At 42.9% G+C, this 15,594-nt stretch overlaps 1 protein-coding gene across 1 annotated transcript; it reads right to left on the minus strand.

Annotated features, from left to right (window-relative positions):
- Positions 1-1,722: 1,722 nt before the first annotated feature.
- Positions 1,723-14,697, minus strand: mmp11a (matrix metallopeptidase 11a). The gene is made up of 8 exons (XM_039013931.1): positions 14,650-14,697; positions 7,915-8,180; positions 4,911-5,054; positions 4,686-4,819; positions 4,289-4,530; positions 3,928-4,132; positions 3,338-3,598; positions 1,723-1,841 (listed from the first exon to the last, which is right to left on the minus strand). The coding sequence occupies exons 1-8, from the start codon at positions 14,695-14,697 to the stop codon at positions 1,723-1,725; spliced, it is 1,419 nt and encodes a 472-aa protein (XP_038869859.1).
- Between the last annotated feature and the right edge of the window lie 897 nt (positions 14,698-15,594).

A 15,594-nucleotide genomic window follows, 5' to 3' on the forward strand; every position in this document is an offset into this window, starting at 1 on the left:
AGTTCAACTCATGAAACATGGGACACTTTACATGTTGCATTTATATTTTTGTTAAGTATATATTCATCCATCTATCTATTTATCTATCTGATTCATAAAAATGGACAAGGTACTCAAGCTGAAATATTTTATTTGTACCAAAACACAGTACAGAATTCATATATTTGTATTTACATAGTAAATGTGACATTTGAGTAGAAAAACATGTTAATATGTAATTAGAACCGATATAATGGCTCTTTTAATTAAAGGTCAATTATGTCCTGAAATACTTCTGAGCTCTATAGTCAACACTCGAAATGTTAGAAGAGACAGACTAAAAACAAGTTATCTGCCCGGCTGCAGCTATTGGCTGTCAAACACAAAATATCACAAATACATACACTACCGGTCAAAAGTTTTAGAACACCTACTCATTCAAGGGTTTTTCTTTATTTTTACTATTTTGTACATGGTAGAATAATAGTGAAGACATCAAAACTATGAAATAACATATATGGAATCATGTAGTAACCAAAAAAGTGTTAAACAAATCAAAATAATTATTTGAGATGTGGGAACTCCTTCAAGACTGTTGGAAAAGAATTCCAGGTGAAGCTGGTTGAGAGAATGCCAAGAGTGTGCAAAGTTGTCATCAAGGCAAAGGGTGGCTATTTGAAGAATCTCAAATATAAAATATATTTTGATTTGTTTAACACTTTTTTGGTTACTACATGATTCCATACAGTATGTGCCATTTCATAGTTTTGATGTCTTCACTATTATTCTACAGTGTAGAAAATAGTAAAAATAAAGAAAAACCCTTGAATGAGTAGGTGTTCTAAAACTTTAGACCGGTAGTGTATTTTACAGTAAAGCAGATATATCAGTGTCCTGCACTGACAAACTGCAGTGAACCAAAAAGTAACTTATCCTCATGGCTTAGATTCACATAATGCAACACCAAGTTCACCCCATCCCTTTGCACTGACTGAGAGCACCATGGATGGAACATTATTGAATTAAGTATAGTAATCTTAGAGAGAAATTAAATGTGACGCGATAATGTACTTGATGTCATACATATAAGACTCTGAGTAAGTGTTCATAACATTTGAGAACAAAAGGTGTCCCTGATTGTCAGTGATTAACAGATTTAACACCTTAACTGCAGTGCCTTAGACATATCTCCCTTTAAGAATAAAGCAAACATGTTTATGCTGCAACATCTCTGGAGTAAATTATACATCATAATATAGTTCAAAAGAACCTCCTGCAATTGGTTGGTACTGGACTGTAGATGGCACTGTACTGTCTGCCCATGGTCTTGAACAAAGCAACTTCTGACCCTAGAACCGAACCCAGTAACAAATAAATACAAGTACATAGCTGCACATGAAGTCCAAACTCTGAGGAAACATTTGAATTTGTGTTTCCCTGAGAAGAAAAAAGGATCTAGTCCATTCAAAGTGTTAAGATCATGATTAAACAAAAACGTATTTGAGGAAGAACACACATTTTTTGGAACTCACTCAAGTAAAGAAATAGTCTCTCTCTAAATAGTTTGTTTCTTCAACATTTGGAAGAAGATGAAGAAGCCTCTGTAGATGCAATGGTCTTGTTCCCAAGAAATGCACAACATTACAATGTTGTATTTGAAGACCATAAGTACGAGGGCATAGTTGGACTAAACTTGGACTTGGGTTTGATCTTGAGACAGCAGCATCACTTAATACTGATTATTCATGCATTTAGGCAACCAAAGAAGTCCATTCCAATATAGCGAGGATACCCCTCTAGTAAATTCATCTCCACAGGATCAAACTTCCAGTACTGCCTCCCTCGGATAAGGTGGGCATAGCCTGTCAATAAATAAAAAAATCTATTAGCTCCTTACACTCGTGGGAATTGGCCTATAAGGACTGGGCTACATTGAAATGTTTCTTACAGAAAACATATGCATAACCATGGTAGCAATTAAAAGGGAACAGTTTGAAGATTATGGAAAAATTATTAGACTAAAGGTGAGGACACAACAGTTCACTTGACACAAGACTGAATCCAAACATTGCCCTGATTTTGATAGATTTTCTGTGCATTTTACATTTACTGTACTATTCGCTGCATTTATTGATAGAGAAATCTGAAAATATTCTGGATACATTCAGTAACATGCTAAGAATATTCCTGAAAATGTGGGGTAGGTGAAATATAAGACCAAAAAATGACAAGGGTTTGGGTGAGAGGACTAATTGGTGTCTCCAAGTGGCTGCACACCTCTCCAAAGTGTGTACAGTTCCCAAGTAATTTCAATGTACTTTTATGACTCAAAGAAGAGTCTTCAACTTATTTTATCTCTCCTAGCTTTGCCATTGAGGAACTAGAGCAAGCACACTTGTAGTTGTTTTGTTTGGAACACAGCCCTGCATCCCTGCCTTTCCATAATTACTGTTTTTTACGCAATCCAAAAACGGACCATTATGAATTGCCATTTGGGTCAGGTGGGCATCATTTCTAAGTTTGTTCTATTGCCGACATCACTAGCTAAGTTATAAAATAGGATCTTACAGGGTAAGTCTTTCACAGGGCAGTTCAGAGAAACAGATAGTAATTTTGGTGATCATAGAATGGAGTCATGAGTGCATTCAGATGCGTGGTCCACAGCTCATTTTCTACACAATAGAGAAACACAGAAACACATTCTGTTCTGAACAACTCAGGGTATGACGCCATGTCATCTTGTAACTGTGCATCAAACATAGTGATGTTTGCGCACTCGACATCCCAACTGCCACTTGTCAATATTTCAAAATTCTAAATCTAGTTGCGAGCATGTAAGTTCAGAATTCCAACTGTATATTACATTAGTTTTATGATATGGAAATGTGAAGTGCACATTTGGACTCACTGGTGTCTGGCTTGCTTGTATAACATCAAAGCAGTATTTATTATAATCCTCAACGTCTCATCTTTAAAAATACACAGAGCACTCGTAATTTACAGCATTTCTCAGACAACAAACATTTAGCTAAAGTTGCCCAATTAGCAGGAGGGATGGGGGAAACTTCTTGTCGCGCTGTGCTCAAGTTCAGAGCAGCTGTCAGTCAAAACCCATACAGCTCTGTGAAGCAGAGACCCTGGGCTCTGACATCATGTATAGCATGTTACAGTGCAGGCACTGCGTTCCAATTAAGGTGCTTATCCTTGGCCGAATCTGCAATTTTCAACCCGTATACGGGTTCGAGTGAAAAGGACTACTCAATACAATCCAATAATTATTCCATCATGGAACATTTCAATGTAGGACTCACCTCAAAATTTAAAGCTGATTGGGTGATTCATTCATAAGATATATTACCGTATTGGTCCTTGAAGGCTGCGTCAACATCACTGGGGATGCCGCTCCAGTCCTGCATGTTGCGAGGGTAGACAGAGTGGACGCGGTTCTCCTTGGGGCTGAACCTCCAGTAGCTGCCTGACTTGAAGAAGTAGGTGTTGTAACTGCTGTCCTGGCCCCAGAGCAGGGCTGCCTGGATGTGGGAGACTGACAGGCCGAGCCTCCGCACAGGTTCTGGCCCTGTGATCTGTCTCTCTGCATCAAACACCCAGTAGCTTTGACCTTTGAGAGAGAGAGAGAACTTCATACATTAGATGCCCTTGCTGTGGCCCTGCAAGGATCTGGGCTAAGTTTTCATAGTTTCCATAACTATTGGCTATTCAACACTCTTGTCACTGTTGACATGCCCTACTTAAGGTTGCTGCATTTGGTCTTGGAAGAACACTTTTCTGGGTAACCAAAAAGGGCATAACGCTATAATGCAGTCATTTTACTGCTTGTCTGTCTACATGTATATTTACCTGTCTGTACTCAACTTGAGGCTTATCTAATCCTATACTCATAAGACATGACTAACCACAGCACAGACAGCCAACATCTCTGACACACACCTTGAAAGAACCAGATACTCCCTGATTGGTCTTCAAAGGCAGCATCAATGCTCTCTGGAATCCCCCTCCAATGGCGGGACGCCAGCGCGGGGTAGCCCGCCTCCAGCCGCCCCTCCCGAATGCGCCACACATAGCTTGATTTAAAGAAAAACAGCTCCCCACGGATCATAGACACAGCATCAAAGTCTGTCTGGCAGACGTCAGGCTGGAAACAGAAAGAGGATCAATAGTGCATCTCCATACTGTCATATTATGTGTATCCTTGTGTGGCTAGTTTCTCAGTTGTATTTTATGTCTTATGTTATTATTATTTGCCTGTGTAGCACCTCAAAACATATGAATGGCAAGATGTAACACTCACGATACTACTAATGATCTCATTGGTCTCTGTGGGGATTTGTGGCGGTGGTGATAGTGGAGGTGGGGGCAGGATATGTGGACGATGGCCGTACAGGTATTGGATCCCCAGCTTGTCATCCTCGCTCAACTCCAGGGGATAGGAGAAGCTGTAATAAGGGGACATCACTGCACCCAGTTCCCGGGAGTGCTGCAGGCCCAGAACATGTCCAAACTCATGAGCAGCCACTTGGAGGAGGTCTGTGCCTGCAGTGGATACAGGGAGAGGGTCACACCTACAGGGATACACAGTACAACCACAGAGCTGACAACTACTTCCTGACTGTACTAATTTTACATAGAGCTCTATGTAAATCAACTCTTCATACTTCTTGCATGTTCCCTACCAAGCAAACACTCACCCATGTAGTTGCCAAGGGTCCATGCTTCATCATAGTCAAAATGGATGTCGCCCTCCCTGTGGGTCTTGGGGAAGAAGGCATGAGCTAGAATGCCCCCAGGCCCGTCAAAGGGCAGGTTATCTCCATGCCAGTACCTACAGTAGAGCTCCATATCAGGAAAGTGACTCAGTAACTCAGTAACTTGTAATCGGACATTTGAATACACTTACTCTACCACATGCGTACCTGGTGAAGTCGATGACAATGTCAGCCTTTCCACTGCTGACCTCAGTGAAGGTGAGGGGTGTGACCTCACTCCACACTCTCAGTGCTTCCTGCAGGACACGCCGCACCTTGTCCTCACTCATCTGCCAGGGGAAGCGAACCACTCTGAGGAAGAGATATAGATATAAACATCAGAGACTGTAAACTCCACACACCATCATCTGTAGTCTGTAGAAACACACCATAGACCACCAGCATTGTTACATATCTATAACCTCCCTCTCATCAGTCAATCACGGATAAACAAAAATAAAAAATAAAAAACTGCCCCGTCGCAGACATCGACGTCTTGCTCCCAGACAAATTAAACAACTTTGCTCGCTTTGAGGATAATACAGTGCCACTGACACAGCCCACTACCAAAGCCTGTGGGCTCTCCTCCGTGGCCAACGTGAGTAAAACATTTAAACGTCTTAACCCTCGCAAGGCTGCCGGCCCAGACGGCTTCCCTAGCCGCGTCCTCAGAGCATGCGCAGACCAGCTGGCTGGTGTGTTTACGGACATATTCAATCAATCCCTATCCCAGTCTGTTGTCCCCACATGCTTCAAGATGGCCACCATTGTTCCTGTTCCCAAGAAAGCTAAGGTAACTGAACTAAATGACTATCGCCCCATTGCACTCACTTCTGTCATCATGAAGTGCTTTCAGAGACTAGTCAAGGATCATATCACCTCCAACCTACCTGATACCCTAGACCCACTCCAATTTGCTTACCGCCCCAATAGGCCCACTGACGATGCAATCGCAATCACACTGCACACTGCCGTATCCCATCTGGACAAGAGGAATACCTATCTAAGAATGCTGTTCATTGACTACAGCTCAGCATTTAACACCATAGTACCCTCCAAACTCGTCATTAAGCTCGAGACCGACCCCGCCCTGTGCAACTGGGTCCTGGACTTTCTGACGGGCCGCCCCCAGGTGGTGAAGGTAGGAAACAACATCTCCACCCCACTGATCCTCAACACTGTGGCCCCACAAGGGTGCGTTCTCAGCCCCCTCCTGTACTCCCTGTTCACCCATGACTGCGTGGTCATGCACGCTTCCAACTCAATCATCAAGTTTGCAGACAACACTACAGAGGTAGGCCTGATTACCAACAACGACGAGACGGCCTACAGGGAGGAGGTGAGGGCCCTCGGAGTGTGGTGTCAGGAAAATAACCTCTCACTCAACATCAACAAAACAAAGGAAATGTTTGTGGACTTCAGGAAACAGCAGAGGGAGCACTCCCCCCATCCACATCGATGGGACAGTAGTGGCGAAGGTGGAAAGTTTTATGTTCCTCGGCGTACACATCACGGACAAACTGAAATGGTCCACCGACACAGACAGCCTCAGGAGGCTGAAGAAATTTGGCTTGTCATCTAAAACACTCACAAACTTTTACAGATGCACAATCGAGAGCATCCTGTCGGGCTGTATCACCGCCTGGTACGGCAACTGCACCGCCCACAACCGCAAGGCTCTCCAGAGGGTAAAGTGGTCTGCACAACGCATCACCGGGGGCAAACTATCTGCCCTCCAGGACACCTACAGCACCCGATGTCACAGGAAGGCCATAAAGATCATCAAGGACAACAACCCGAGCCACTGCCTGTTCACCCCGCTATCATCCAGAAGGCGAGGTCAGCACAGGTGCATCAAAGCTGGGACCGAGAGACTGAAAAACAGCTTCTATCTCAAGGCCATCAGACTGTTAAACAGCCATCACCAACATAGAGAGGCTGCTGCCAACATACAGACTCAAATCTCTGGCCACTTAAATAAATGTACTTAATAAAGGTATCACTAGTCACTTTAAATAACGGCACTTTAATAATGTTTACATAGCCTACATTACTCATCTCATATGTATATACTGTATTCTATACCATCTACTGCATCTTGCCTATGCCGCACGGCCATCGCTCATCCATATATTTATATGTACATGTTCTTATTCATCCCTTTACATTTGTGTGTTAGATTACTTGTTAGATATTACTGCATTGTCGGAACTTGAAGCACAAGCATTTCGCTACACTCGCATTAACATCTGCTAACCATGTGTATGTGACCAATACAATTTGATTTGATATCTAACCATCAAATCAACAGAGAGGTGTACTGTTACATAGACCCGCAGGCTCTGTAAGATAATTGTGTGTAACAGTCCTCTTCCTTCACCTTTACATGAGCTGTCTCAGGTAAAACCAGGATGACTATTACATTAAAACAAAGAAACTCTTTAGAGAGCTTATGTCAACAATTAAAATCAAATTAGGGAATCATCAAAGAAGTTGATTCATATCAAATGCATGCCTAAGTGGACTATCCAAACTAAAGCCCTTGGCAAACCCAGTGATTCCGCTGTCCTAAGCATGAGGGCTCCCAATGTAACACTACCATGACACAGGCGAGCCTTACTCCTATCCCTGGGCACATTGAGACAAATGTATTGCTCAACTCCAGCAGTCTCATTAGCCCATCATGGCTTGCCCTCTCCTCCTCTCTCTGAGTGGCTCTTTAGATACCATGCATTATGATAAAGAACAGCCACAATGAGAGGAACCAGAGGACACAGACAGAGAGGCAGCATCCAGCTGACAGACAGCCCAGACACTCCATGCCGTGAGTCTCCGGAGGAGGCAAAGAAATAACATCGTAGGTCCCTCCTTTTCAGAGACACACTTTGTTTTTGAGGCAAACGTGATGAGAGTGCACCTCCTGCTTGCCTTGTTGAGTTAGAATATACGAGCTGTGACTCAACATGGGACTTAAAAAATAAACAAATGATGGATAGAGTAACACTGGATTCTGGGCATACTGTACCTTTATAACCAGTTGTACTGGCAACTATCCACCAAAACATGTCATATATAAAATTATATTTCCTTGGTTGGGTCCAAGTCCATCTCTAAATACATACAAGCCGTTCAACAGTGTGGTTATACTATGATAATAATAATATATCCTTACTTGTAGGTGAGGTCAGTCTTCTCCAAGCGCACCCCGAACAGGACAAAGCGTTTCTGCCTGTGTTTCCCCCTGTAGAGGACATCATTCAGCATAGGGTAGTCAGGGACGCCACAGCGGGGGCGGTTAGACACCTCAGTGCTGTTAGTTACCAGGGCTGCTCTTATAGGGTCTCCTCTGGCCAAGGCTGTGTCTTTGAGTGTGTCCTGAGGATGGGCGACTCTTCCTCTCTTCTTCAGATTGTAGAGATCAGACCTCTGGAGCCATCCCTTTGCAAAAGCAGGAACATGAGCAACATTTATTAGAAAAATAATTTTAAAATCATTAGAGAACACCAGATTTGGTAGAAATATGTATCCAAATGCATTACTTTTTATTATAATCCATGCATACATTGACATTGGGGCGGCAGGTAGCCTAGTGGTTAGAGCGTTGGACTAGTAACCGAAAGGTTGAATCCCCGAGCTGACAAGGTAAAAATCTGTCATTCTGCCGCTGAACAAGGTAGTTAACCCACTGTTCCTAGGCCGTCATTGAAAATAAGAATTTGTTCATAACTGACTTGCCTAGTTAAATAAAGGTAAAATAAAAAATAGAAACATTGCCTGAACATGATTGCCTGTAAATATTTCTGAAGGTGGAAGTATGAGAGGTCAAAAATAACTGAAAATATTGTGGGCTTGGAGCTTACTGTACTGTCAGTTATCATTACACATAGGAACTAGTACAGTAAATATCCCCCTGCAGAACCCAGAGGAAATGGTTCTGCTCATTAACTCATACCTCGAGCGTAAATTACAGAAAGGAGAAATTCTGTCAGTGGCACAGTGTCTCGATGGCTTTTTGAAGTTGTACAATTGCAGGCCTTTTACAGCTCCTGCAGCATTGCAATTCAGGAGCCATTGCGGTGTATTCATGATCAAAAAAGGTAGTGTACTGCAGTGTCTTCTAAATGAACGATAGATACCAGATAATCATTCTGTCATTGGGTTAAGATACCATGTTGCTGAAGTGACCACCCTCCTCTGGTAGCTAACTTCTGCTCTGTGAGGAAATCGTGTTGTGGAGTTGTGGGGTGACCGGTAGCTGCAAAAATGTGTTGTGCATTTTTGTGGTAAAAATGTGGCACCGGTGTAGATTGATGTACCCTGAAAACATTTAGATATGGAGCCACCACAGATTTGGCCACTGTGGGCGTGGAAGCATTTTTTTAAAAATGGGCACCAACAGTAAAACTTTTTGGGAATTCAGAAGGACTGTTTTAAGATAAAGGCTCCACAATTTGGCACAGAGGTAGATTTATGAACACTGAATACATTTAGCTATGGATCCACCCCAGATTTGACCCCTGGAGGGCATGGCAGCCATTTTACAAAATGGCTACTGTCGGTAATACAATGTTAGAGTTTTGGAGGACTTTATTTTAGATAAACACACCAAGTTTGACACAGAGGTATATTCATGTACCCTGAAACAATTTAGAAACGAAGCCCGCTCAGATTTGGCCTCTGGGGGTCGTGGCAGTCAACTTATGAAATGGCCGCAGATGGTAATACAATTTACATTTCAGAAGGCCTATTTTGAGACTTACACACCAAATTTGGCACAGAGGTAGATTGAGGTGTGCTGAAAAGATTAAGATATGGAGCCATAATCATTTTACTAAAAGGCTGCAGACTGTGCCACTATTTTACAAACCTTGAATCTACAAAAAGTTATCGCCTATACTAAGTCATATTTCTGGTCTATACTTCTTGCTCTGGATATCCTCAAAACCAAAATGTTTAACAGTAACACACAGTATATTACAAAGAGTACAGAAGGAAACGGTCACGCCCTGACCATAGAGAGCTTTTATTCTCTATGTTGGTTAGGTTGGGGTGTGATTTAGGGTGGGTCATCTAGGCGTTTTATATGTTGATGTTGGCCTGTTATGATTCCAAATCAGAGGCAGCTGTTTATCGTTGTCTCTGATTGGGGATCATATTTAGGCAGCCATTTCCCCTTTGTGCTTTGTGGGATCTTGTCTATGGATAGTTGCATGTCCAGAACCTCCTGAGACGGTCCACAGTCCGGAACCTCCTGCGACGGTCTGAGGTCCAGAGCCTCCAGCGACGGTCTGCGGTCCAAAGCCTCCAGCGGGGGTTCTCAGTTCAGAGCCTCCGGCGACGATCTACGGTCCGGTTCCACCGGCGACGATCCACGGTCCGGAGCCTCCGGCGACAATTCACGGTCCGGTTCCTCCGGCGACGATCCACGGCCCGGAACCCTCAGCGACGATCCACAGTCCGGAATATCCGGCGACGATCCACGGTCCGGTTCCTACGGCGGCGACCTACGGTCCGGTTCCTGCGGCAACGACCCGTGGTCCGGAGCTTCCGGCGACGATCCCCGCACCAGAGCCGCCATGGAGGAAGACGTATCTGCGAGCGGAGTGGGTACTTCGCCCTGCATCGGAGCCGCCCCCGACGGTAGATGCCCACCCGGACCCTCCCCTATTGAGTCAGGTTTTGTGGTCAGAGTCCGCACCTTTGGGGGGGGGGGGGGGACTGTCACGCCCTGACCATAGAGAGCTTTTATTCTCTATGTTGGTTAGGTCGGGGTGTGATTTAGGGTGGGTCATCTAGGCGTTTTATATGTCGATGTTGGCCTGTTATGGTTCCCAATCAGAGAAAACGATAAACCGGCGACGATCCACGGTCCGATCCACGGTCCCAATCGTTGTCTCTGATTGCCGATCATATTTAGGCAGCCATTTCCCCTTTGTTCTTTGTGGGATCTTGTCTATGGATAGTTGCATGTCAGCACTATTATTAGCTTCACGTTTCGTTTGGTATTTTGTTGTTTTTGTTCGGTGTTCATTTAATAAAGGAAAATGTACGCCTACCACGCTGCACCTTGGTCCATTCATAATGACGAGCGTGACAGAAACACAGCAGTCATGTAGGTCAAATTTTTTAAATTAGTGTAGCGGAGATGAGGTAGAATGCGTGAGGTACTGAATTCGGCTTAAAATCACCCTAGGCCAAGCACAGAATATTTATTTTGGTTCTGACGTTTGGTTCTGGAGGTGGAGACTGGGGTTCACATCCTACCAGGTACATAAGCATGTAAACAAATGTCTACTAAAGCTACTTTGCAATGCCCATATCAGAAGCAAATTCAGATGGCTACCTTGGCCCCCTTGGGCCAAATCTGTTGTGGCTCCATGTATATATCTTGTCAGGGTACATAAATCTACCTCTGTGCCAAATTTGGTGTGTTTACAAAAGAAACTGTTTAGAGTTGTAACATTGTATTACCGACAGTGGCCATTTTATAAGATGGCCACCACGGCCCACAGGGGCCAAATCTGTGGTGGTTCCATATCTTAATCTTTTCAGGCTACACAAATCTACCTCTGTGTCAAATATGGTGTGCTTGCCTCAATATAGTCCTTCTGAATATTAAAATAGTATTACTCTATGCGGCCATTTAGAAAAATGGCTGCCATGCCCCGCATGGGCCAAATCTGGGGTGGCTACATATCTAAATATTTTCAGGGTCTATAAATCTACCTATGTGCCAAATTTAGTGCTTTTATCACAAAATGTGCTTAGCTGCCCCACTATAATGGGAACAATGTCCAGCAGGATTTGTGGAATGTGCTCCAGACCTCAAAACGAGAGGGCCTTACCCTGAGTTATGTGCCCCTAAACAAGGGGAGGAACACAATGCAGAACTCTCAGTCTTTCACCTGCATTTCACTTTGTAGAGTTTGCAAACTGGAATTCAACTCAATATATGGATGTTAGGGTTGCTCTCTAATCTAGTTTGGTGATAAGAAGATATATATACCCTACAGCATGAGAAAGGAAGTGTGGGCTATCTACAGTACGTTGTAAATCATGGCTAACAGGCAGTAGAAGTGTGCACTCAACATGTTTCAAAGAGAGAAATGAGAAAAGAAATGAGTGTTGTTGACAAGTTATCCCCCCTCATCAATCAAATGAACCAGTCTAGCCCCTGAGGTGAGAGAAAGCACAGCTCCTCCCCTCAGATTCCCAACAGGGTAAAGGTAAAAGTTCACTTCCATGGTGTCACGGGTTGAACCGGAAACTTTGACTGTCCTCAATTTGCATGCCTTTGTTGACATTTACAGCATGTATTGTATATGATGTTCTGTGTGTATACCCATTGCGCGTACAGGCTGGACACATATGTAATTATGTACATATGTAGTGTATACCCAGTACACAGTGGTGTTGTGCTTCCACTGCTTTGGCTGCCACTCAGTCAGTCCATCATCTTCTGTTCTGCTGACTATGCAAATAGCCCATTTTTGAAGTAGTACACCCCGAAAGTGGGCATCTAGGTGATTCAGGCTGTTTTATCATTGTGTGTGTGAACCAACGGGTTTTGAGAGGGGGATTCATTACATGTATGGACACATCTAGCTTCTGGTAACAGTGATGACAAGATCTCTGAGCCAATGCAGTGGAGGGGATCTGGCAGAGTGATATTCAAAGAGCACAACTCAACATGTCTGTACAAGGCGCCTCTGAAAAGTTTCTCCATCTATACTAAAGCCCTGACATTATAACATGTGGACATTCTGTCAGATCTCACTATGTCTTGTAAAAACTTAGAAGGAGGATACTAAAACCCGTTCCTATTAGAACAATACTAGAGGATATTTTCTGCAAACTGAGCAACTTGGTAAGCATTCTGGAGTGAATCCAGTTATGAAGAGAGAAGCTGGTCTTCTTGAGTGAATGTTTACATGAGAAATCAGATGTGGTCTGGATTTGGAGAGTGCATATATACAACTGAGTAAATAAAGACAAACTATTTCACTATAACAGGAAGGAGGATTAAACTCATGAGGTGAGAGATAGATGCACCACTATCAATACATTCATTGGTATCTGCCTCCTTATCCTCCTTAATCGAATACATCAGCCACAATCAGTAACACCAGGCAATGGAAGATATATTACAAATCCCCTGGGTACTTACTGTGCTCTCTTATCTTTCCTGGCAAACACACTTCCTCGTGCTGAGCTGAGAATCAAGGAGATGATGCCACTCTCACCTTGCATGAACTGATCGTATTAATTTTCTCGGTTTTTATGGTCCTCAGGAACCCTCCCTCTTGAAAGGTGATTGGTTTCTGTAAAGCATCTGCAAAACAGAGGAGGGTTCCTGAGGACCATAAAAACCGAGAAAATGAATACGATCAGTTCATTTTCAAAGCGTTCTAACTTTTCATTCCATTGGAGCCTTCCAGTGATGTGGAGCTGCTGTAGCCTAATTCAACAGGTGGATGCTATTTAACTGAGGCTAGTAATCTCTCTGGTCTCACGGTGTCTAGCAGTCAGTTTGGCCAGAGGACAGAACTAATGGAGCAAAACAAGACGAAAGACCAAGGGACATGCGTTTTATTCACAAAGAGATATCCAAACAGTGAGCCCTTCGTGTTCCCTTCCCTCCATTTTCCCTGAGAGAGCAAACAGGCACTGTGTTTCCTGACCCAGATGCCACATACAGAGAAACTTGTCTGTGCTTGTATAATCACCCACTCTTTTGTCAACAATGGGAAACAAATTGACAAGACTACAGATTTTCAGTTCAGTTACCAACTAGACATCAACTTCATTTCATTGAAATGACGTGGAACCAACATTGATTCAAACAGTGTGTTACCAGTGGGATAACATTGAATTACAATTTGTATGTGTTGCCATCGCAGGTGCAAGTCATTTCAGTAAAAGGAAGAGTAGAAACTAAACTAACATCTTTTCCTCCATTCCATTGAGGAGACGTTTACCATACTTCGTCCTTTATACAGTAGGTTTACAGTAGGCTACCTCAACTTTTTTTTCTTCAGTTTTCATCTTAACGTACCTAATAATCTCTGTAATTGAGGCAGTAGGCTAATATTTATCAGCAATATCTCTTTATCCTCTCATTCATGGGGTTGTTGACAAAATGTATTTGTAGCCCAGTTATTATAATTTCCTGCCTTGCAGAGACAAGAACTCAATTACCTTCTCTATTGATCAGATGTCCACACCCTGCAGGACTTTCAGTTGTGCCATGGTAGCCAAGGTTGAAAATAAAAGCCTTCTTGATGTCAGTGTCAATGCTAAATTAAACATTTCTTAGACTTAGTCCCATCATGGGATGGTTATGTATTCGACTGAGACATCTTTTTGTTTAGGATTAATGATGCCGTGTTTAAATCTTATGTTGTGATTTACTCCTGTCATGTATTGGTCATCATTGAAAGATATGAAACTTTGTCCACTGGGCAGGCGCATCATCTTAACACTAAGTATTGACATAGAACCCTTCTAATAATATTGAACATAACATCTACAAGATTATTTGTTTGCCAGATTGGTTTTAAACATTTAGCAGATTGGTATCTGTCAACCAGGGCTCAGCACAATCATAACTGCAAGCAAACTGTAGTGTGGGTATAGCACACTGACCATTCAAAAAAAGAAAAAAAAACTGATTTTCCCCCACTGCAGTGAAAATCTGAACTGGAAAACTGGGAATGACAACTAAGCAAACTTTTCTGCACTCTCATGTGTGCGTGATTTGAAATAGCAGGTGAATTTGAAATGCACGGATAATGGTTGACTTGCATTACCGATGAAACTTCCAGTAATTACTATCAAGTTAATTTTGTCTGTTGAGAGATATTATCAAACAAAGAAAATGTATAAAACTCAAGTATACTGCACTCACCGGCGCCGCTTGGTACCTGCTTCTTTCTGGCACTGGCGAACAATGCATGCTTCGGAGGCACTGCAGCGTAAAGACGCAGGATAGAAGGATAGAAGTCAGCATCATCATCATCATCTTCTTCTGGACCCGTGGACACAGATTGCACCGGCAGTAATCTTCTCTGCTCTCTCTAATGCCAAAGAGTGACTGCGCAGCGTCTTGGGGACTCTTATATAGGTTCTGATTCTTTGTTCTCTTTCTTCAAATACAAATGGTATAGCCTCAAGTGATACCACCCGCTACCACGTGACATTTAACCCATTTTGTGCTGCGCTAACGTTGATTCAAAACATATGATCTACCTGCAATAACCAGAATAGGAAACTAATGCATGTGGTCTTTTGGAAAAACAACTTATGTGTAACTCAAATGTAATTTATTCTTCATCAATAAATATTTTTTAAATGCTATTGAAGTTTGTTGTTTATATTTGGTTCGATATTCATTGGCCAAGGTTTAGCTATTCGCGCAGGCAACTGATAATGGCACATATAGGCTACACACATTTCGTTTGCAGCAAGCTGTGTAATTGTTTCCATATAACATATAACCATTTGTGTTTTTGATGTGAAAATAATGCGTCACAACAACCCTCTTTACCCAAACCTTGTCCTAGGACTGGTGCCCATCTCCAAGTGGGCACCAGTCCCACCAGCCACAAAAAAGCTGCTTCACCCGCAGCAAGGCATTCCCTGAAACTCCATTTAAGTTAATTTCAGTAATTGTGATCATTAAATAACAGGATTCAGGAATTGAACATTGCCAGTCTATTTAATTACTGACAGACGTTACGTTTGGTAGAGGGAAAGGGCCGTAATATATCCCGTTTGCCTGAAAGAGAATCACAACCCACAAACCACAGAAAGATATTATAGAGGTGTGCGTGTGTGTGTGTGTGTGTGTGTA

The sequence above is a fragment of the Salvelinus namaycush genome, chromosome 18 (genome assembly GCF_016432855.1).
Source record: "Salvelinus namaycush isolate Seneca chromosome 18, SaNama_1.0, whole genome shotgun sequence".
In the NCBI taxonomy this organism is placed as follows: domain Eukaryota; kingdom Metazoa; phylum Chordata; class Actinopteri; order Salmoniformes; family Salmonidae; genus Salvelinus; species Salvelinus namaycush.

What these genes read in the sequence shown, in the direction of transcription:
- mmp11a (XM_039013931.1), bottom strand. Translation starts at nt 14,697, where the DNA reads ATGCATTGTTCGCCAGTGCCAGAAAGAAGCAGGTACCAAGCGGCGCCG. An exon ending in GCAGGTACCAAGCGGCGCCG is followed by an intron (nt 8,181 to 14,649) that starts GTGAGTGCAGTA and finishes GCTTTTGCAAAG; the next exon opens with GGATGGCTCCAGAGGTCTGA. An exon ending in GACCCTTGGCAACTACATGG is followed by an intron (nt 4,531 to 4,685) that starts GTGAGTGTTTGC and finishes TATCCACTGCAG; the next exon opens with GCACAGACCTCCTCCAAGTG.